This window comes from Gracilinanus agilis, chromosome 3 (assembly GCF_016433145.1).
Source record: "Gracilinanus agilis isolate LMUSP501 chromosome 3, AgileGrace, whole genome shotgun sequence".
Classification (NCBI taxonomy): domain Eukaryota; kingdom Metazoa; phylum Chordata; class Mammalia; order Didelphimorphia; family Didelphidae; genus Gracilinanus; species Gracilinanus agilis.
This window is the reverse complement of record NC_058132.1, coordinates 395,148,113-395,171,492: the sequence shown is the minus strand read 5'-3', so window position 1 is coordinate 395,171,492 and position 23,380 is coordinate 395,148,113. Positions and strand designations below refer to the sequence as shown.

At 34.4% G+C, this 23,380-nt stretch overlaps 1 protein-coding gene and 1 pseudogene across 1 annotated transcript in view; both read left to right on the top strand.

Moving 5' to 3' along the window:
- Positions 1-23,380, top strand: part of CFAP47 (cilia and flagella associated protein 47) — an 859,036-nt gene that overhangs the window by 625,065 nt on the left and 210,591 nt on the right. Inside the window, exons 54-56 of the mRNA XM_044669214.1 lie at positions 8,431-8,542; positions 11,227-11,331; positions 18,505-18,661. Coding sequence (XP_044525149.1) covers positions 8,431-8,542; positions 11,227-11,331; positions 18,505-18,661 — 374 coding nt within the window. The remainder of the gene's footprint in view (positions 1-8,430; positions 8,543-11,226; positions 11,332-18,504; positions 18,662-23,380) is intronic.
- Positions 21,495-23,013, top strand: LOC123239565 (annotated as a pseudogene).

Below are 23,380 nucleotides of genomic sequence, written 5' to 3'. Positions count from 1 at the left end.
ATCTCAACATTTAGCTCAAGATTATATAATTCAGTGATTCAATCGCCGACAGTCTGTTGAAGATGTGGGTGGGCACAGATAAAAGGCCAATGGGATTTCTGAATCTCTAAAGTAAGCCCACATTAGAAACTCATCTTGATCTTTTTCAGCATCCCAATATACTCTTTGTTGACTATGATCAAACCTATCTACTTCACAGCACCTTGTTCATGATGTTAGTGCTTTATTGACTGTGACCATATCTGTCTTTGGGTATTATTTACCTTTGGCTTATTTAATATGTCCTTCTCCTGAATCTGTTTTATCCTTAATGCTAGTTTATCCCATTTTTGACATTTAGAACAAAATAACTGATGACCATAATCCCTGACAAACTCTTAGCACAATGTTAATAGAGCTTATTAAATGAGCTATAATAGCTAGTTTTGATATACCTTAAGGTATATATACTGACTTGACATGACATAATATAATATATGATACTATATATGTGAGATATATATATATATATAACATTTTATGTGTATATAATCATATACATATACATACAGTATCATTCAGTCTTCATAAGAAACCTGTGAGGTAAATGTTATTATTCCCTTTTTACAGATAAGGAAACTGAGCCTGAGAGAGGTTAAAGTGATTTTCCCAGTCACAGAGCAGCTATATGTCTCTGATAGTATTTTAACTCAAATTTTACAAGTCCCACACCAATTTTGATTCTGCCACCTACCTGCTTAATGCCAAATAAATGGAAGCCTGATCCTGACTGATGATGATTTTCCATAACTCATGTGTGTTCTATTATGTTGTTTTTGCTCATTTTTATTAAATCTACACAAGAATTGGATCAGATGCATTAGATGTTGCCTTTACTTCTTTTAAAAATATTTTCTTATGAAAATTGTTGCAGCTGGTTAAATATATGGAAAAATCTATTCATGTGTCTACATGAAAAATTATAATTTGCTCATTAATCACCCAGGGAAGAATTTTATATCTTTATAAAAGATCTTTCTGACAAGATTTTATAATAACTACTTTAAATGGTCCAGGGGGCATGATAAATATTTTATCATTGCTATTGTAAAATAGAAAGACCAAGATGAAATAATAGCAGTATTTAACAATAGATCAAAAGCTAGAACAATTACGTATTATTAAATTTTAATTTTGTCCATTAGTTAAGTGGACAGGGTATTTTAAAAACAAAAATTATTAAGTATCTCTGATATAAAACCTCTTACCATGCACTTGCAACTTCATTTTAGTATCCACATGTGATTTATGGTGAAATCGGTATGTAAGGTCAGGCTAGATTAGATGACCCCTTAAATTTCCTTCCAGCCCCTTGTTTTTTTGGCAGTCACTTAAACACTAAATTTTTCTCTCCTTTTTTTTTCCTTTTTGTTTTTCCTCTACACAGTACAGGCAATTTTCTTAACTCTTTGCTTGAAGAATGTAAGTTTTAAGAGTTGTGGACTTAAATTCTCAAAGTGCCTCTAGGTTACTTCAATTCACTTTGCTATAATGTTACTTAAAATCCCTAGGAAAAATATTCTTTGTTTTCATAAGTCGACAAATATGTTGAAGTAGATGTCATTTCAAAACTACAAAAACCTTCAGGAAAAAAACCTCAATCATAATTTCTTATCCTCTAGCAGTTTTTATAATGCACATTATGAAATTGCAAATGTACCCAGATTTTATATCTTCTTACATTATTCTCCACACACACATACACACACATACACACACACACACATATAATGTCAACACTTGCCTTTACATTTATACACTATTTCATTTTAGAAATCACCTAAATTGGAAAGTAACTTAGATAATTTCATTTTCCATTAAACATTCAAGTAGAATGTTAGACCTCTCTATTTATTGGATTCATTTCATATAGAAAACAATATATTCCAGCAAATGCTATTCATTTCTTATAATGTGGAGAATCTAATATTAGATTCTATACTATGTATGATATCATAAATATCTATGTATTTATATATACCTATGTGTATGTGTATGCAGATAAATACATATCTATGCATATTGCATACATGCTAACATACAATGCTATTTGTAGTTATTTCTACCAACATCTCATAATGGAAAAGTGTATGCATGTATTTTTGCACATACATAAATACATTCATATATGTATATGTACATATATTTATGCATGTTTGCATGTATAAATATATGTGTGCATGTATGTTTATATATATTGAATGATGTTATCATGATAGAAAAAGCATAGTTGGTCCATAGTTGAGAAAAGGAGTAGGATTAACTGCTGATTTCTTCTTAGTAAAAGTATGCTGTTTCCTAGTGATCACTATTTTCTTTTATATGTTTCCATAAACTGTCCATTTAATGCTGCACTCTTAAAATTTTTAATGGAGATATATGTCAAACTCAAGAGTATGTATTTTAGAAGAACTATATTTCTTCTTTTTATGAAAATTTAAAGCAAGGTAAAATTGATACTATTTCCAATCTTTTGGCTACCATTCGTCCCCTTATGAACCATCTAAAATTAATAGAAACAGTTCAATAATTGAATTTATAAATTCTTTTTGCTACCTAGGGTGCAATTTTTCCCCCTTTCAATTCAACAAACCTTCAGCTAGCTACTGTGTGCAAAGCAATATGGAATGTGATGAGTATAGTGAGTATATAAAATAAAAATCTTCCATTATTCAGAGGAAATAGAATAGGTCCATGCACAATTATAAGAGTGACAATCTTTAGGTTTCCCCCTGCTTTGTTCTCTAGGAAATAATTTTTTTAGGAATTTCTTTTTCGAAGGCCTCTTATCATTCTCAAGTCATCATTCATTTCCCCTTTTCATATGGCCATGAAATCATAATTGCCTTTTCTTGGACTTTTAAAAATAGACTTCCTTCATGCATAGATTGGACATTTCACCCTGTGATCACTGACATTTAATCAATTAGTCATCATTTATTAATCTGGAGGACCTTGGGAGATCCTTGAATTGGGCTTTTTCATTTTACATATGGGGAAACAGGCCAAGAGAGAAGCTTGTCATTTTTTAAAGCTCATTTGTTTGCTTGTTTTAACATTCATTACAAATTTTTTTGAGTTTCAAATTCTCTTCTTCCAACCACTTTCTCCCTACCCATTGAAAAGATGAGCAATATGATATCAATTATACGTTCACATATTTTTAATAGTATAGTCAGGTCTAGAACTCTGGTCCTTTAACTATTGTTCTTTTCCTTACAAAATGCAACTTCCCTTAATTATTGTTACCCTCAGCATTTACCATGAACTTGAAGACAATGTTTTCCCTTAGATCCATCCCATCAGAGTTTATGTGAAATATTATTTAATTTCTTTTATACCTTTGCCAAGGAAATACACATTCTGACTTTTGAGTTTGGTTCATTAAATGCATTGTGAGAATTTATTTTTCATAGTTTGTATTAACTCCTCTATATTAGGGAGAATGACTATGTTTTCCTATGTTTGGGATCAGGATAAGGGTAAGAGGGCATAGGTGAGGCATACTACCTGGGCATAGGTAGCATGCTCACAATGGGGTATGGATGGGGGTCCAGGGTGAGGGAATGAGTCTGGCATAACCAGTATTCCTCACAAGGGGTGGGGGTAGGTGCAAAGGAGAGAGAGAGAGAGAGAGAGAGAGAGAGAGAGAGAGAGAGAGAGAGNAGAGAGAGAGAGAGAGAGAGAGAGAGAGAGAGAGAGAGAGAGAGAGAGAGAGAGAGACTCCAAATCTGAGGTCCCAGAAACAGTGAGCATTGATACCTAGGCTTGCTCAGATTTTATAGGGATCCAACACAATGTTACCTCTACTTTCCCATCTTGTGTATATTATTCTACAGATTTTACAGGGATCCAACACAATGTTACCTCTAATTTCCCGTCATCTGTATAATATTCTATATTTTTTAGCTAAGTCAGGGTTTTAGGCCTGTCCAAGGCTGAAAAATCCTTTTAAATATTTCTTTGGGCTATAGCATTGCAATATTTCTTGGGACATGTAGTCAAGATTATAACTTGTAAGTTTTGAGATTTCTCTCATAGGAATTAGGTCATCTGGAGAATTCTTACCACAGGAATAGAAGAAAATGGGGGATAGTCTTTTAGTCACATTTGAAAAAGAGCATATTAAAGGCCTATTTTAACATATATTTAATAAAGCTCCTTGGAAAGGGGGTTTCTTTTACTCTTCAAAAGGAGAGATTGATATCTCCTAGTGGAGGGCACCTAACTTTACTATTTTTCTGTAGGAAGTTGCCAGTCTATAATTACTAATGCTAATCAATGTATATTGGGGAATAATGCACAAATTTCATCCCACACAGTAATGATTTTAGTAGGCTTTTTGTTATTATTCTAGTATAAGTATTAAGGTTTTGAATTAAGTAAATAACTGCTTTAGCAGGTCTTAGTGTCAACCCCACCCTTCAAAGTTACTGTATGGACCCTCAGCAATAATCATGGTCTTTCAAATAAACCTGACCTGGGGTTCGAAGCCTGGTACTACCCAACATCACCCACTCTTTTCCTTTGAGTCACTAGTTCAGGCTTCACCACTTCCTCCTTTTCCATCAAGTGACTTCTAAGTTATCATCAAGTGACTTCTTCGACCACTGAGAAGTATGTCCTGATCTATGTTTAACATGGTTTTTTAAACTTGGTATATAAGTTGTGATATTGTTTGGGGTACATAGGAAGGTCTTTCACAGTGCTGGGAGTCTTTTGGTCTTGAGCAGAGGTCTGGCTTTGTTGTGGGACTGGCCCTCCTACAATAAACCTATCTTTATTTTATGATTTGGAGACTTTGTTCATCATTCGCATTCCTGTGGTTAGAAATTATACAACATTCACACTCTGTGATCCAGCTTCCCTTGTCTAATTTACACTTGCTCAACCCTTATCACCGGACTCCATGTCGTTTCACTAGAATTTTTTTAACCCTTACTTTCTATCTTACTAATAACACTAAGGCAAAGACTAGATAAATAGGGTAAAGTGACTTGCCCAGGGTTACATAGCTTGGAAGTGTATGAAACCAGATTTGAATCTAGATCCTCCCAACTCCAGGCCTAGAATCCTATCTATTATAACACCTAGCTCCCCCTCCATGCCTTTTACTGGATATCCCTCATGCTAGGAATAATCTCTCTTTGCATCTCTGTCTCCTGGCTTCTGGCTTCCTCCTGACTTCTGATTTCCATCAGGACTCACCTCAAAGCTTACCTTCTTCAGAAGGCTTTCCTCAGTCTCCTCCAGCTCTTATTGCCTTCCCTTTGAAATTTCCTTTTATTTGTATTGTATAAAGCTTGTATGAAGCATGTAGTTGTTTACATATAATTTTCTCCAATTAAGTGTGAACTTCTTTTTAAAAAAGACCTTGTTTTTGCCTTTCCCTGTATCGGCAGTGCATAGCATATTTTTGACACATAATACAATTTTAATAAATATTTGTTCAATAACAGAATGAATGCATTAGAAACATATGGTCGATCTGCTTTGTATGTATTTCACAGTTTAGAATAGGGAGAAAGAATAGTGAAGATGTACATGTTGTACCAAGAAGTAGACAGAATAATAGACTCTGCCAGAAGTTTTGGAATCATGCCAGCTGGAGTGTCTGGAGATAAAGAAAAGAAATTTCGTTGATTGAAAAAAAAATTCATGGCTAACCCAGAATGCAGAGAAAAAAATCAAAACATGTAAATCCCTGCAGTCAAGGATTCCTCTGTGCACAATAGAGCTAAAAACGCAGTGTTAGGCTGATGCTTGGTGGAAATAACTGGACGTCCTTCCCTTAGACTGTAGGTTTGAAGACTTATATCTTCCTATTGTTTCCTTCTACCTGGTTCATAGGGTCCCTTCTTCCACTGAGAGGGACTAATGAAGCTATTCCCAAAGGGAAGACTCAATGGAGGAACTGGGAAGGAGCAGCCCTGTCCTCACAAAGACAGGGCCTTCAAACAAGGAGTTAATTTTCCTTTTTAACCACTTACCTTTGATTCCCATACAATGTATCACATATTAATACTGAGGATACAGATGGAAAAAAACTCAAGTATTGGGGTAGGAGGATTTTTTTCTGCAAAAAATATAAACCAAGCAAAATCAACCACAGTTAATAATAGAGTTAACCTCAAAGCAGGTGAAGTGATTAACCTGCCTCAATATGAAATTTAATACCTGTCTATATTTGTAAGGCATCTATCAATTTTGATTTCATGGGTGTACATCAAAGTTTAGAGGATTAACAAATTCAATTTGGAAAAATCCGGCTTCATATCTTATGTACTCTTTCCATAAAAAAAATTGCAATGATTAGTGAAATACCTAATCTTAACTCCTTTTAAATAAAAACAGCTTTCTTATGAATTAATAAATTATTGGCTCATGCTTACTCTTGGACAGACATCCATAGCTTTTTAATTCATTTCATTTGAAAATAAAGACATGAGTCTCATATGTATATGGGTATTTCAATTCAGTGTAACAATTTGATTTGAAACAAAATAAAATATATCAATGGCAAGATGAAGTGAAATTTTGTTCCTTTGTATTAAACAGCAAATAAGTTAAACTTAAATATTAAGTATTTTGCACCATCCCACAGATTCAGTTAAATCATGAGTCAAATTTTGTTCTTGAAATCTGATGATTTCTTACATTGTGGTGTAAAAATCAATATCCCATTACTCCAGTCTGAGCCTTATTAAAAATTGTTTTCCTAATACATATTCCAGAATGTACTAATGACTTTCTAAGCCTATATTCAATGAGTAGGTTTTCCTTTACAAAACTATGAGACTAGACTCATCTTGTAGTATTTGGGTTAATCATTTTATAGATTTTCATTTAATTATAATTTTTTTGAACATTTGAGAAAAATATAGTCAACTTTTGTGATGGAACTAGCTTTTGGTGTGTGGTCTCTTTCAGAATCTATTTTCCAAGAATAGTATTTCACTCCCTTTCCCTTTTAAGATATAACATTATGTATTCATTTAGTTTTTTTTTTTAATCTAATTTTCTGGAAAGAGGAATTCAGATTATATTTTATAATTTAGACTGATTAGATGTTCAGTTTCCTCCTAATGTTAATTTTATTCTGTTGGAGGGTCACAGAATTATAATTAAAATCATAATATGCATATTGCACAGAGTGAATGTTCCCTAGGTTGTAATGAATGGTATAATCATCTTGACATAAAATATTATTCTTGATATATTTGTTTGAGAGAGGGGGGAGGGAACTGGAAATAAATGTGGTTAGAAGAGAATGTATACATAAATGGACAGCACTATATACAGTAATTTGATATCATTGCTCAAGGTTATAAGATGATAAAGAAGAATCATGGCTTAGAAACTACATATCAAAAGGATTTCAGAGTAACAGTTAATTATATGGTCTCAACTATTTCTTGCAAGGAAAGTAAATACATGTGGTATTGTTTGTCACTTGGTTAGAATTAATTTCTGTCCTATTAATTTTATAGATGGAAGATCTTGAATTTTATAGATGGAAGATCATGACCTATACATATATAGTACAATACATGTATTACATTTTATTCTCTAAGACAATCAGTTAATCGATTAGCATTTATTAAAAAATATGTTCTACTGAGAACACAAACAAAAAGAATGAAATAATGTTCTCTCTAAAAGATTTTACATTCTATAAAAGAAGGTATCATGAACATATATAAATATCAATAGAATACATATACAGAAAGAATAGAAAATAAGTTAAAGTCAGGTAGGGAGGAGAATGTTAGCAATCTGGAAGATCTAGAAAGAATCCTTGTATAAGGTATTGCTTGTTTTGCATCTTGGAAGAAGAAAGAGATTCGATGAAAGGGATGTGAGGAGGGGAACAGAGTATGTTCCAGGCAAGGAGAGCATCTAGTACAAAGTCAGTGGGACAAGAAATGAAATACCATAAATGCAGAACATGGAGAAGGCCAATTTGTCTAGTTCATCAAGTGTGGGAATAGGAATAATGGATACAGAGTCTTGACAGACAAGTTTGCCTTCGGTTTTAAAAGGGTTCCCAAACCAAATAGGGGAGTTTATATTTGATCCTAGAGCCACTGAATTTATTGAATGACATGGTCAGATATATGCTAAAGGAAAATCAATTGAGTAGACATGTGAATGATCTAATATTTTCACAATTACTCACAAAACTGCAAGCTACTTTTTCCAAATATAAAAAAAAGATGAAGATTTTTGATGAAAAAATATACAGAGGTTTCACAACATCTAAATGCTTAATCTATTCATCTAAGATTATTTTTGCTTTTTAAACTACAAAAGCCATAGAATTTGCTGAATATTATTTTATTCAATGTAATAATTTAAGTCATGTTAGTGATCCATTGGTGTTTCTTACAGGAATATCAATTTGACTATCCCTTTAGTTAATACTACACGAGAAACCCTGGAATTGACAGTTATCAACACTAATCCTATAAATTTTTTACTGGAAACAAGCAAAAAACCATTAGTAAGTATATTTGCAAAATAAATGACTATCTTTGCTATAGCTTCTAGCAAAAAACATAGAATTCCAAATAATATAGTATTTTATGTTTTGTAACACACCAATTTTGCTTCAATTGAATTTTAAAAGTCACCAAATCCTTTCAAAGCTTTTAGTACAAAATCATAATTTGGTGGGAAAAAAATGTTATCCTGAGAATTAGAAAAATTTGGTTCTCATCCCACTTTTACTGCTAAAAACTGGATATAGGAATCTTTTAGTGTGAACTTCATTAGCCTCATTTATAAAATAAAGTGGTTGAGGTAGTCCACAAGGTCATTCCTAATGTTAAAATCATAGAATTCTATATTTTGCTAATTCTTTTTTTAAAACCTTACCTTTCATTTTAGAATCAATACTGTATATTGGTTACCAGGCAGAAAAGCAGTCAGGGCTAGGCAATGGGGGTTAAGTGACTTGCCCAGGGTCACATAGTTAGGAAGTATCTGAGACCAGATTTGTACCCAGCACCTATTGCCTCTAGGCTTAGCTCTCAATCCACTGAGGCACTTGGCTGCCCCTTTAACTAATGCTTAATTATATAATCATAAAGCGTCAACCATGATACCCTCAAGCCCAACCTCTCATTTTACAGATAAGGAAACTGGAACCAAAGTCAATTAAATGATTTGCCCACACAGGGATGATTAGAAGCTGTATTTCAACCCATATACCTAGTCCACTACTAGTGGTCTTTCCACTGTCTTATATTACCTCCCAAAGAAATATTGTAGCAAGATTAAAATATTTTTAAAAAGGTAAATTTAAGGAATTACTTCGATTGTAAGTCACCCATCTTTGAAAGGGATAGAAAAAACTAAAGACACTACTGTCTCTATCCTCATGATGCTAAAAATCTTGTTGGAAGAGTAGTATTATGAAAGATTCAAGGAGAATGGGAGTCTTTTCTAAGTGGGAGGAGCAAGAGTGAGAAAAACTTTGTAAATAAGGCAATGTATGAATTTTTATTTTTAGGAAGAGAAAAACTCTAAAGAGATACGAAAGAGTAAATTCTATGCAGAGTGGTAGAGATGGCTTGTGTAGTTGAATCAGACTAATGTTTTTCCAGAGTATTACTCTAAAAACTTCTTTAATATTTGTTGTGGAGTCTAAAGAAAATCCTAATACATCTTATTGTAATCCTTGTGTCAGAAGCTTGCTTCTGCTATGAAGAGTCTAACTGCTCTCTATGGACCCCTTATTTCTCTGGGTCATCTATTGGCCTTAGAACATAAATATTAATGCATTTCTCCATGGGTAACACCAATTTCTCCTACAAATATGAAGGTTCATCAGTCTCAAAATATAGGTACATTTTTATTTATGCCTTGTACCTTCTCATAAGAAAGACATCTGAATCAAGACCTTTTTTTTCCAGCAGGAAAAGAGCTTTTATACTGCTACTGCACTCAGGCCAGTGACCAGTATATCTTACCCTGTTTGGGATGCCCACATAAAGAGTGGGAGGGGAAGTTTTATTCCTGAACACTCGTGTCCTTTTATGTGATTCACAATCCCCTTTCTATAGCAGTTGTCATAGGTTGTCTTCACTGCCTTTTGTATCTCAGCTGATTTGCTATAAATTCCTAAAGCTTAGTGGCTAGCACTCCCATTTTTGCCTCACATGTTTCATTTCCTGGCAATTCTGTACATTGTTTTCTGACTTCCACACCTGAATTTTTCTCTAATTGATGGTAGATCTCACCTTCCTCGAGAGAATTAATATTGTAGTATATAATAGAAGTGGAGCTGTTATCCTGGAGCTCAAAGACTATCCTTTTGTGTGTACCTCACCAAATGAGTGACCTAATATTTGTAATCATCTGTTTTAGTACACAAAGTCCCAAACCCTTTCTCTTTAATCTTAAGGTTCTCACAAAGTGCTATAATGATGTGGGAATATTCCTTTCTTTTATTACTTGAATGTGTCTTTTTTTCCTTTCCTAGCTAGTTTAGGATGAGTCAGGTCCAGTTACCTCCTTTATATCCTGCTGGTATCACAGCTCCTATTGAACTTACGATTAGCAAGGATGCCTTCTACTAGTGCCTTTTTGTTTCCTGGATTTCTCTTAAGTCAACCAGATTAGGCTGCTCAAACCACATGGGAACTGATTGCTACAAGATCTCCAAAAGGGAAAGGGGTAAGGGTGGAATCTGTTGTTCCCCACGTCTAGGTTGTATTTTCAAGGAAAAGAAGCTTACTTGGTCTTGAAGACATTCCTTTTATTCTTGAAACTAATTAATTTGTTTTGAATTTACCTTGCTTGCTACATAGTATGACATCGTGTTCAGTAACCTGAAATAAACAGCATTAAAAATAAAAGTAATATTTTTATCAGGCTTTTAAGTCAGCTTGTATATCTAAACAGCTTCTTTTTATACAGTCCATAACACCCTACTGTTATTTGGGGGGGGGGATAAATGTTCTGTGACTACCACTAAAAATTGTTTATTACAGTGTGCTTTATCAATCTTAGCACCAAGAGTGGAGAATAGGAGCAGCTGAAAACATTAATCACATAAACATCAGCATCAGCATCCGTATCGGGTGTATGCACTCACACACAGACAGACATATACGCAAACAGAAGAATGTCTCAAACAAAAGTAATAATTTTTTTCCATTTTCCTTTTCTGTGTTTTCATAGTTTATTGTGCCACCTCACTCCACTACTGAAGTGCCTGTTCAGTTTTATCCTTCAGCCCTTGGAAGAGCTAAGCATCAAGTTTCATTCATCTTTCAGTGTAAACAGGTTTGGCTAAATCACAACACAATATCAAAGTAATGGAATGTTAATATTTGATAGATGTTTCAGGCCATGGGATTATTTCTACACTGTTTTCTGGAATTTAAAACCAGAGGCTTAGAATATAAACAGGAAGACACGATTGTTGATTAACATCTTCCTAGCCTCAATTTCACCACTTATCTTATTACATATCTAGGATAAATTGGTGAATGTATCATTTTGAATGTTTTCATCTGTCATACGTTCATCATTTCATCAACATACTATCCAAGTATATCTGGGATACTGGAATATTGAAACAATCTTTCTAACCAGAAGGCATTTGGCATTTAATTTTACTTTTAGTTGAAATTATCCTTGGTCTTAAATGAGTCAAGCCTTGAATTTTTGTTTGTTTGTTTTTGTTGATGTTGTTGATTTTCTAGATTTAAGAAAGTGATGGGGGAAATGTTAATAAGGTAGATTAAACTTAAAAGTGTGCCCTATGGAATTGCACCCCCCCACCCCAAAGAGTAAATTGTTAAACATTTGCCAGCATACAACTATACATAAACCTTTTACATTGTCTTTTCTAGTAAATTTCTAATCCTATCTTGCAAGGGATTGACTTTTTTGGCCAAAGTAAGCCTTAATAGAATTGCCAGAAAATTCTGAGTGAAAGCTTTCTTGGTTTGAAGTATCTGGATAATTATCTCACTAATCTACTTTGCTTTTGCTTTTAAAAGAAAGCCTGCTGGATGAGGTTATTTTTTAAAACATTTATTGATATTTATATTTTTGAAAAGTTAACATGGTTACATAATTCATGCTCTTACTTTCCCCTTCACCCTCCTCCCCCGAATTCTCTCTCCCCACCATGGCAGTTGCGTATTTCCACTGGTTTTAACATGTGTCATTGATCAAGACCTATTTCCAAATTGTTGATAGTTGCATTGGTGTGGTAGTTTCAGGTCTACATCCCCAATCATGTCCACCTCGACCCATGTGTTCAAGCAGTTGTTTTTCTTCTGTTTCCACTCCTATAGTACTTCCTCTGAATGTGGGTAGTGTTCTTTTCCATAAATCTCTAGGAATTAATTGCATTGCTGCTAGTATAGAAGTCCATTACATTCTATTTTAACACAGTGTATTGGTCTCTGTGTACAAAGTTCTTCTGGCTCTGCTCCTTTCGCTCTGCATCAATTCCTGGAGGTCTTTCCAGTTCACATGGAATTCCTCCAGTTTATTATTCCTTTGAGCACAATAGTATTCCATCACCAGCATATACCACAATTTGTTCAGCCATTCCTCAATTGAAGGGCATACCCTCATTTTCCAGTTTTTTGCCACCACAAAAAGCACAGCTATAAATATTTTCGTACAAGTCTGTTTATCTATGATCTCTTTGGAGGTACAAACCCAACAATGGTATGGCTGAATCAAAGGGCAGGCATTCTTTTATAGCCCTTTGAGCATAGTTCCAAATTGCCAGCCAGAATGGTTGGATCAGTTCACAACTCCACCAACAATGCATTAATATCCCAGTTTTGCAACATCCCCTCCAGCATTCATTACTCTCCCCTTCTTTCATTTTAGCCAATCTGCTAGGTGTGAAATGATACCTCAGAGTTGTTTTGATTTGATTTCTCTAATTATTAGAGATTTAGAACACTTTCCCGTGTGCTTATTGATAACTTTTGATTTCTTTATCTGAAAATTGCCTATTCATGTCTCTTGCCCATTTATCAATTGGGGAATGGCTTGATTTTTTATACAATTGGATGAGGCTATTTTGATGGTAGTTAGGCCCTCATTTTTTTCAACTGTTAAATGATGGAGACTTAACATACTTCCTAAGTTCTCTAAACCTCGATTAAATACTTTTTTTTTTAAACCCTTGTACTTCGCTGTGTTGTCTCATAGGTGGAAGATTGGTAAGGGTGGGCAATGGGGATCAAGTGACTTGCCCAGGGTCACACAGCTGGGAAGTGGCTGAGGCCGGGTTTGAACCTAGGACCTCCTGTCTCTAGGCCTGACTCTCACTCCACTGAGCTACACAGCTGCCCTTGATTAAACACTTTTTTAAAAATTTAAATATTTTATTTTTTAGAAAAATTTCCCATGGTTACATGATTCTTGTTTTTACTTTTCCCCTCACCTCACCCCCATATCCAATGCACATTTCCACTGGTTTTAACATGTGTGATCAATCAAGACTTATTTACATATTATTGATAGTTGCATTGGTGTGGTCGTTTTGGGTCTACATCCCCAATCATGTCCGCCCCAACCCATGTGTTCAAGCAGATGTTTTTCTTCTGTGTTTCTACTCCTGCAGTTCTTCCTCTGAATGTGGGTAGCATCTTTACCATAAGTCCCTCAGATTTGTCCTGGGTCATTGCTTTGCTGCCAGTACAGAAGTCCATTACATTCAATTTACCACAATGTATTGGTCTCTGTGTACAAAGTTCTTCTGGCTCTGCTCCTTTCACTCTGCATCAATTCCTGGAGGTCTTTCCAGTTCACATAAAATTCCGCCAGTTTATTATTCATTTGAGGACAATAGTATTCCATCACCAGCATATACCACAATTTGTTCAGCCATTCCCGAATTGAGGGGCATATCCTCATTTTCCAGTTTTTTGCTACCACAAAAAATGTGGCTATAAATATTTTTGTACAAGTCTTTTTATCTATGATCTCTTTGGGGTACAAATCCAGCAATGCTATGGCTGGATCAAAGGGCAGGTAATCTTTTAGAGCTCTTTGGGCATAGCTCCAAATTGCCAGCCAGAATGGTTGGATCAGTTCACAACTCCACCAGCAATGCATTAATGTCCCAATTTTGCCACATCCCCTTCAACATTCATTACTCTCCCCTTCTCCCATTTTAGCCAATATTCTAGAGTTGTTTTGATTTGCATTTCTCTAATTATTAGAGATTTAGAACACTTTCTCATGTGCTTACTGAGAGTTTTGATTTCTTTATCTGAAAATTACCTATTCATGTCCCTTACCCATTTATCAATTGGGAAATGGCTTGATTTTTTATATAATCGATTTAGCTCCTTGTATATTTGAGTAATTAGACCTCCCTCTGTCAGAGTTTTTTGTTATAAAGATTTCTTCCCAGTTTGTTGTTTCCCTTCTGATTTTAGTTGCATTGTTTTTGTTTGTACAAAAACTTTTTTTAATTTAATATAATAAAAATTATTTATTTTACATTTCGTAATTTTTTCTAACTATTGCTTGGTTTTAAAATTTAACCCTTTCCCATAGATCTGACGGGTATACTATTCTATGTTCACTTAACTTATTTATAGTTTCCTTCTTTATATTCAAGTCATTCACCCATTCTGAATTTATCTTGGCGTAGAGCGTGAGCTGTTGATCTAAACCTAATCTCTCCCATATTGTTTTCCATTTTTCCCAACGGTTTTTGTCAAATAGTGGATTTTTGTCCCAAAAGTTGGGCTCTTTGGGTTTATCATACACTGTCTTGCTGACGTCATTTACCCCAAGTCTATTCCACTGATCCTCCCTTCTGTCTCTTAGCCAGTAACATATTGTTTTGATGAACGCTGCTTTATAGTATAGTTTAATATCTGGTACTGCTAGGCCACCTTCCTTCACATTTTTTTCATTATTTCCCTTGATATTCTTGATCTTTTGTTCTTCCAAATGAACTTTGTTATAGTTTTTTCTAATTCAGTAAAAAAGTTTTTGGTAGTTTGATAGATATGGCACTGAATAGGTAAATTAATTTGGGTAGAATGGTCATTTTTATTGTTAGCTCATCCTACCCATGAGCCATCTGGATTTGTTTTCTTCAGTTTTGAAAGGGTGAAAAATAGATGGAAATGTATCAGTCACCCTTATTTTGATCTACTTCAAAAGCACTATACTATTTATTATGATCAGATAGCAGAACCAAAATTCTGACCTGTGTGGGCCACCATTGCAGAAGTGGGGCGTTAAAATAATGCTTTCTTTCTTATAAAATCACTTGCTTTTTCTTTCCTTGTTCTCATGTCAAAATTGTTTAGTGGTCATCCACCTTTACAGTGTTGTGAGCAGAACCCAAGAAAATGGAATTGGTTCTCAAAAGTTTATAGGTCAAAAACTTAAAGAGTCTGAAGAGACCTTAAAAGGTCATTCAGCTGAATCCTCTCATTTCACAAATCAAGCCTAGAGAGGTCAAGAGGTTACCTCAGATGGCTCATGCAGCAAGTGGCAAAGCTGGTACTGGAACACAGGTCTTTGACTCCAAGTCTTGAGCCCCTTTTCTGCTGTGTCTTATTGTATTTCCAAAGTTTCTATCTTCCAATCCTCTGTGTTTGTGATCAGCTCAATGTGGCTATTCTGGCAATGATGCTGTGATAATTTAGCTCTTTCTGCCCCTTTTTTTGGTGAAGTTTACCTATATCTTTTCATGGATTTAACAGAAGGTTGTCCACCTGCTGGGTTTGGAACCTCTTTGGATTTCTCCTGCTGTGTTTTCCATAACAATTTAAAAGCAGAATTTTCTCTCACAAATGGGAGAACAACAAAGATCAAGTGAGTCTATTTTCTTTGAACACAGATGCATTTGGGACCATTTTTTTCAAGTGATTTTTAGAACCACCTCAGCTTTTCTTGTTATTGAGAATTGTGCTTGCATTTCTGATCAAAATGATCTGTATTCAAAGAGAGTTTGACAAGACAACACAACTATTATCTACTTTGAACTTAATAGCTTAGAGAGGAGTGTCCTACAAATTAAAAGTTAAATTCTTCGTCAACTACAAAAGCAACAAAACAAGTAAATAATTCACTTAAACCTTTCATGGACCAATTGATCCCTGAAGCTTGATTTCTGTCATCCTACACATCTGCTTTCAAATAATGGTGAATCTCCAGGGTTTTGTGTGAAGCTCTACTTTGATCAATAACTCATCTTTTCAGTTGCTTTGTCCAGACTCTCTCAACCTTTTCAGTGTATTACTCTAACCTTTGTGATTTCTATTTGCCCTTTTCATCCCTGAATAATTTTACTTTTCCCATTTTGTTTAATTCCTTTGATTGTTATCCTCTGTAAACTGATACCAGGTCACAGGTAGGCATTAATTGTTTGAATGTTTCAAAATAGTAACTTTATTATGAATATGTATATGTAGCTAAGATGTATTTCTTTCCTCTTTTTAAAGATATGTTCAGAGTTTGTTTTTTTTTATAGATCTGGGACTTTGGAACAACTTTTAATGTTCAAAAAAACCTGCATTGATTTTTTCTCCCTGGATTTCACTGATTAAATGTATCTTAACTGACACTTTAAGCCATCTCATTGCTGAGTAGCTGAATAATCTAAAATCAACTAATAGCAGTGCTTATGGTTTAAACTTTAACTGTTCATGATTGTATCTCTTTGCTGATCTGAAAGAAATTAGTATGCTTATTATTTACATCATTTGTTCTAGTTTGGTTCTCTGGAATGTTCTACACAATGAACCACCAACTTCAGGCTATAGTCATTTGACAACAATTTTCAAATCATAAAATTAATTTTGTTTGAATATTGTAACCAAAGTGGCAGTTTAATTATATGTTCAAGTAGTAAACTTATAGCCGGAATAGCAGCTATTTTTAATGCAACAGAATTTTAACATGAGATGAGATTAGAAGGAAGACACAATAAAAATGAAATTCTATCAGGCTCTTTTATTCGAATGCACCAACTATCATGTACTGACTTCAAATTTTCCACATTTTTACTCAGTTTTCTTCCCAAGCATGGCCATTCTTTACCTCAGTTTTCCTTGATTTATTTAACTTTCTCCACCTAAAGGGTAGTAGATAATAAACGAAAAGGGGATATTTAAAATCAGCAAAGCTCCTAAAACCTATCATAAGTCCATGATCATAGCAAGCTATGCCTATGGAAAAGCTCTGCTGATTCCTGACCATCCTGATGGCCCCTACAGTTTTCCTACATGGGCAAATGATATTTGTTCTGTTACCTCTGGCCTATCTTATCTTTCACAAGCATTCTAATTAAGATTTAAAGATTTCAAAACTTTTTTTTTTAGAGAAATATTAAATGAGGCAAAAGAAGCTACTTATATACTTTGCAAATAAAATACTGGGGCAAATAGGTGACCCAATGGATAGAGAGCCACATCTGGAGAGGGGAGGTCCTGACTTTGGAAATCATTATCTCAAAAACTGATGAATTTTATTGCTAGTTTTCACTAGTATTCAGGCTTAGCAAAATCTAGATAGTTTAGAAAATTAAAAACACTAAATGGAAATTGGAAGAAATTCATCTATATCAAACTTATTTTTTGGAATTTTAATTTTCTTATTGATATATTGATTGATTTAGTCAGTTAATTATTTAATTATGTATTCATAATATGGGACAGCAACTGGTTCCTTATATGTCTGAGTGTAAACTGATGCTTAGACTTAATAATGATTCTTCAAGAAACATTTAGATGTAGGTAATTAGCACATCAAAATATATTTAAAAAACAATAAAAACAAAGAGTGATATGAATGTTTTGGAAATCAGTGCCATAGCTCATAGATATAAAAATAATGATTATCTAGATCTGCTCATGGCCACATTGAGGTTGCCCCAATACCATTCCTGTGGTGGACACTGTAGTTACATAAATGAAATTTGCTGTACTGGATGGAGCATGAGAAATATCATACCCAACTGTTTATTATTTTCCTTTTCTATAAGGCAAGAGTATATATTGTCTTTTTACCCTCATATAATAAAATCCTCAACACATTTGGCATCGGGTTCTAGCTTTTGGAAGCTACATGCAGGGTTTATGACTCAGTTTGTGATGTGAGTTAATTAAAAAAGCCTTGAGCAGAAATATAAGGCTTTCCATTAGAGTTTCTCTTTTATGTTGCCATAAATAGCCGTATGTGCTTTTAACATGAGCTAGACATTTGAATATTGGCAATTAGCCCCCTTTCCTTCTCAGTGGGAAAACTAATCAAATGACTTTTAGTAAAGTACAGTAGTATCTAGAAAAAAATACAAGACAATTAGATAGTCATTCTCAATACCAAAATGTAAGACATCTCAACTTCAAAAAACTATATGATTTAAATACAGTGTGTGAAGAAGTGATTCTTTAGTCCAAACTTGCCCTCTATCTTTATTTATTTATGTGTTTGTTTGTTTGTTTGTTTTAACAGCTTCAAGAATGGATATTTCATCTGTCTGGAATTGGCCTTGTTCCAGTACCCTTGGAACCAGTGAACATACAAACATGTATTGGTCGACATTTATCTGTAATTATACCTTTCAGGAACCCTACTACTGAACATGTTCTTGTTGATATCATATTGAAAGGTGAGTTATTGGATTTTTTTCTCCTTATCATCATGCCAATATTAATCAAATTAATTGGTTCATAAAACCAAAGTATTCTGGAGATAGAAATGCCATAGAGATTATTTATCCCAACTGTCTAATTTTAGAAATGGGCAACTGGAACTATGAAAATAATTGAATTGTCTAAGGTAAACCTGCTAATTATATTTAGGCCTAATATTAGAACTCAGATTTCCTTATTCCCTATCTTTTGTTCTTTACCTACACCAGATTGTGATTTTTTGTAATATGAATATCTGAATATCTAATTTCAAAGATTTTAAAATATATTAAATGTACAAGACTCTAGCCCAAAAACTGGGGTTCCAGGAAAAGATATAAAAAGTCTATCTTGCTTCTTCATGCTGGGGAAAAAGCGAATAAATCTAATTCTTCTTCCATGACAAGTCTTAAAATACCTTAACAAATTGATCAGATCTCTAGACTCTTTTCTCCAGGTTAGGTACCCCCAATTGCTTCAAACAACCCTCACATGATATGGATTTAAGGAACTTCACCATCCTAGTCACCATCATCTAGAGCTCTCTAGCTTGTTAATGACTTCCTTAAACTGAGACCTATAACTGAATACAGTTCTCTAGATAATGAGAGCAGAGTGCTGTGGGATTATTACCCTTATGTTCCTTAAATTATGCTGCATGTCCTTAGTGTTTTGCTTTCTATACCACACTGCTAACCCATATTCTGATTGAGGTTCAACAAAACCACAAGGTCTTCTTCAGGCATGCTATTGCCTTCGTGATGTGTTCTAATGAATTTGATTTATTTTCTGAGTGTACGAGTTTAAATTTATCTTTATTTAATTACATCTTATTATACTTAGTATAACACTCAAGCTTTTCAAGATCTTTTGGGAGTCTTGGCTTTTCTAACCAGAGTGCAGTTATTTCTCCCAATTTTATGTCATCTAAAATGTAATGAACATATCATCTATTCCTTTAGCCACATTAGTAATAAAAATTATTTTTAAAAAATCACAGGACCATGCACAGGTCCTTGGGATACACTCTGCTGGATATCTCCAACTTTATCAATGATGAATCAATAGCCTTTTGAGTATGTCTACTCAACCAGGTGTGAATCCAACTAATTGTATTATTCATACATCTGCATATTTTCTACTAAATTAGCATTTGTCTAATGCTTGACTAAAGCCCAGATAAACTTTGTTTATAGCTTTAAAAAGGTACTGAAATAAATGAATCTGGCATGATCTGTTCTTGATGATGCCATTCTAGTTCTTTCTAATTACTACTTCTTTTTCTAGAGGTTTGCCAGTTATCCCTATTAATGACGTTATTCTAAGCCAGGTCTTACTTAGGCCAGTGCAGTGGTTAAGTCTGGGATTAGAATAAAATGAGATGCTTATTGCATTTAATATTTTACAAAAGGAAGTTTACTTAATTCAGCACAGAAAAGATACAGTATTGATATAGTTCAACAAATGTCTTTCCATATTCAAGATACTTTACAGAGAAGTGGTTTAACATTTATTTCATGGGGGAATTGATCAACACGCAGAATTATCAGCTACTTGTGCACTAGGCTTTATTTATTTATTTATCTATTTATTTAATTATTTATTCATTTATTCATTTGATTATTTATTTATTTACTTACTTGTTTGCTTGTTTATTTATTTTTGGCCTTAAGACATGGACTTCCAAGTGGAGTCCCCAAGTTCCTTGAGTGTTGGAGAAGATGGCCTTGAATTGCTTTAAGGAGGTCATAATAATCAAATGAAGGGCAAGAAGACAGGTTTCATTTCATTCTCCTTATTTTCCTTTTCCTGGCAACCCAGTTCAGTGGTTTAAACTCTGGATCAGAACAAAGTGAAATAGACATAAATCACAAGTAGTTTTACAAAAGGAAATCCACATAGCCAGCCATAACATTTGGACAACAATTCAACAGAGATGCAGTCCTGGTTCAGCTAGACATAACTCTTCTGATCTCAGAATAGAGACATATCTGATCAGGTATATTGACTTATATGGCAGTAGGAAGTCATGAAACCTGAAGAGAACTGACTACATGTATGCTGGGCTTTTTTATACTTTAGCTTCAAAGAAAGTACATCAAATAGTTAGAGCTTTAGTCTCTTTATTATTGTTGAATAGTTTTGGTCATGTTCAATTCTTCATGAATTAATTTGAGGTTTTCTTGGTAGAGATACTGAAGTAGTTTGCCATTTTCTTCTCCAGCATATTTTACAAATATGGAAATAAGGCAGAGTTAAGTGACTGGCCCAGGGCTACCCAGCTTGTCTGAGGCTATATTTAAACTCAGGAAGATGAGAATGATGTCAGACTCAGCATTTTATCTACTGCAACAGTTAGCTGCTATCATTAGTCTTTTGACCCAATTAAATATGACGGATTTTTTTCATTGATGTTTTTGGGAAAAGAAACAAAAGTAAGCAACAAAACAAACATAAAAAACAGCATACAAACAAAAAATTCTACCCTGTAAGAGATTTTCTATTCTTAATAGATGCTGCTTCTATTAGATAAATACCTCATAGAATGTTTCTGACTTGCAGTTTATAGACCTTTTAAAATACTTTTTTAAAAAACTGACTCACTCTTCCTGCAGCCCTTGCTCCTCTCTTCCAATCTGTGGCTGTGGGCAGTTTCTCCTAGCTGCTCCATTTTATCTCCTCTGAGCTCACCAAATGGTGTGAGGGGCTTTGCTATTAGCTCCTTTTGGGTCAGTTTTTCATCCTTTATACATCTTGGTCTGCCTTTCCCCTCTTTTTCTTCCTTCCCCTTTTCCTCCTCTGACACCTGCCATGAATGAGGAGTATGACATGATGGCTCTGGGTACCAGCCTCACAGAATGCATCATTTCTGGGATCATGTCAGTAAATGGAAAGAAGGTCCTTCACAAGGATAGAAATTCCTATTATGGAGGTGAAAGTGCATCCATTACACCATTGGAAGATTTTTACAAGAGGTTTAATATACCAGGATCACTGCCAGCCTCAATGGGAAGGGGAAGAGATAGGAATGTGGACTTGATTCCTAAATTCCTTATGGCAAATAGTCAGTTGGTTAACATGTTGCTTTATAAAGAAGTCACTCCATATCTGGACTTCAAAATGAATGAAGGAAGCTTTGTGTACAAAGGAGGGAAAATCTACAAAGTTCCTTCCACTAAGGCAGAAGCCTTGGTTTCTAGCCTGATGGGGCTGTTTGGTTCAGGAAATTCTATATGTTGCCAACTTTGATGAAAAAGACTACAGAACTTTTGAGGGTGTTGATCCTAGGAAGACTACAATGTGAGATGGTACAAGAAGTTTGATTTGGGTCAAAATGTCATAGATTTCATTGGTCATGCCCTTGCCCTTTATAGAACTGATGACTATTTCGATCAGTGATTCCCAAAGTGGGTGCTACCGCCCCCTGGTGGGTGCTGCAGCAATCCAGGGAGGCGGTGATAGCCACAGGTGCATTTATCTTTCCTATTAATTGTTATTAAAATTTAAAAAAATAATTTCCAGGGGGCTAAGTAATGTTTTTTTTCTGGAAAGGGGGTTGTAGGCCAAAAAAGTTTGGAAACCACTGATTTAGATCAACCATGTTATGAAACCATCAACACAATTAAACTTTATAGCAACTCTTTGGCAAAATATGGCAAGAGCCCATATTTTTATCAACTCTATGGCCTTGGAGAGCTGCTGTAAGGATTTGCAAGGCTAGGTGCCATTTATGGAGGTACCTATATGTTGAACAAGACAATTGAAGATATCATTGTAAAAGATGGACAAGCAATTGGTGTAAAATCTGAAGGAGAGATTGCCCATTGCAAGCAGCTCATCTGTGACCCTAGTTATGTAAAAGATAAGAGTTAAAAAAGTAGGCCAGGTGATCAGAGTTATCTGCATCCTGAGCCACCCAATTAAGAACACCAATGATGTCAATTCATACCAGATCATCATTCCACAGAACCAGGTCAACCAGAAATCAGATATCTACATTTGCAATATTTTTTGCACACAATGTGGCTGCATAAGGAAAGTATATTGCTATTGTTAGTACTACTGTGGAAAGCAAATAACCTGAGAAGGAAATCAGACCATCGTTAGAGCTTTTGGAGCCAATCAAACAGCCATTTGTTAGCATCAATGATCTGTATATTCCAACTGATTTGGGAACAGAAAACCAGATCTTTCTCGTACTTATGATGCTACAACTCACTTTGAGACAATTTGTGACGATATTAAAGACATCTACAAGAGGATGATGTGGTCTGAGTTTGACTTTGAAGAAATGAAACGAAAGAAAAATTACATCTATGGGGAAGATTAATAACAGTAATATGCTAATATCCAATTAGGAGAAATTTAAATTTCAGCTAATACAGAGTTATATCAAGAACCTAATGAGCATTATCTGAAATTAATATTGTATGGCTTGCTTTTGTAATAAATAAAAAAAACCTGGGACATATGCTTTTCTCTAATTTGTTAATACTTTTATTTTCCATGATAGTTCAAATATTATTGACTGCATTTCAGCAATCACATCTGCCAATTCTTTTAGTACCCAAAGTTTTAATTTATCTGGCCTGGATGATCTGCTCAGTGAAGGGCAACTAGGTATTGTCTTACTAGATCATAATTTGCATACAATTTCATTTTGGTCATTTTGTTATCTCATTGTAAAAGTCACTCTC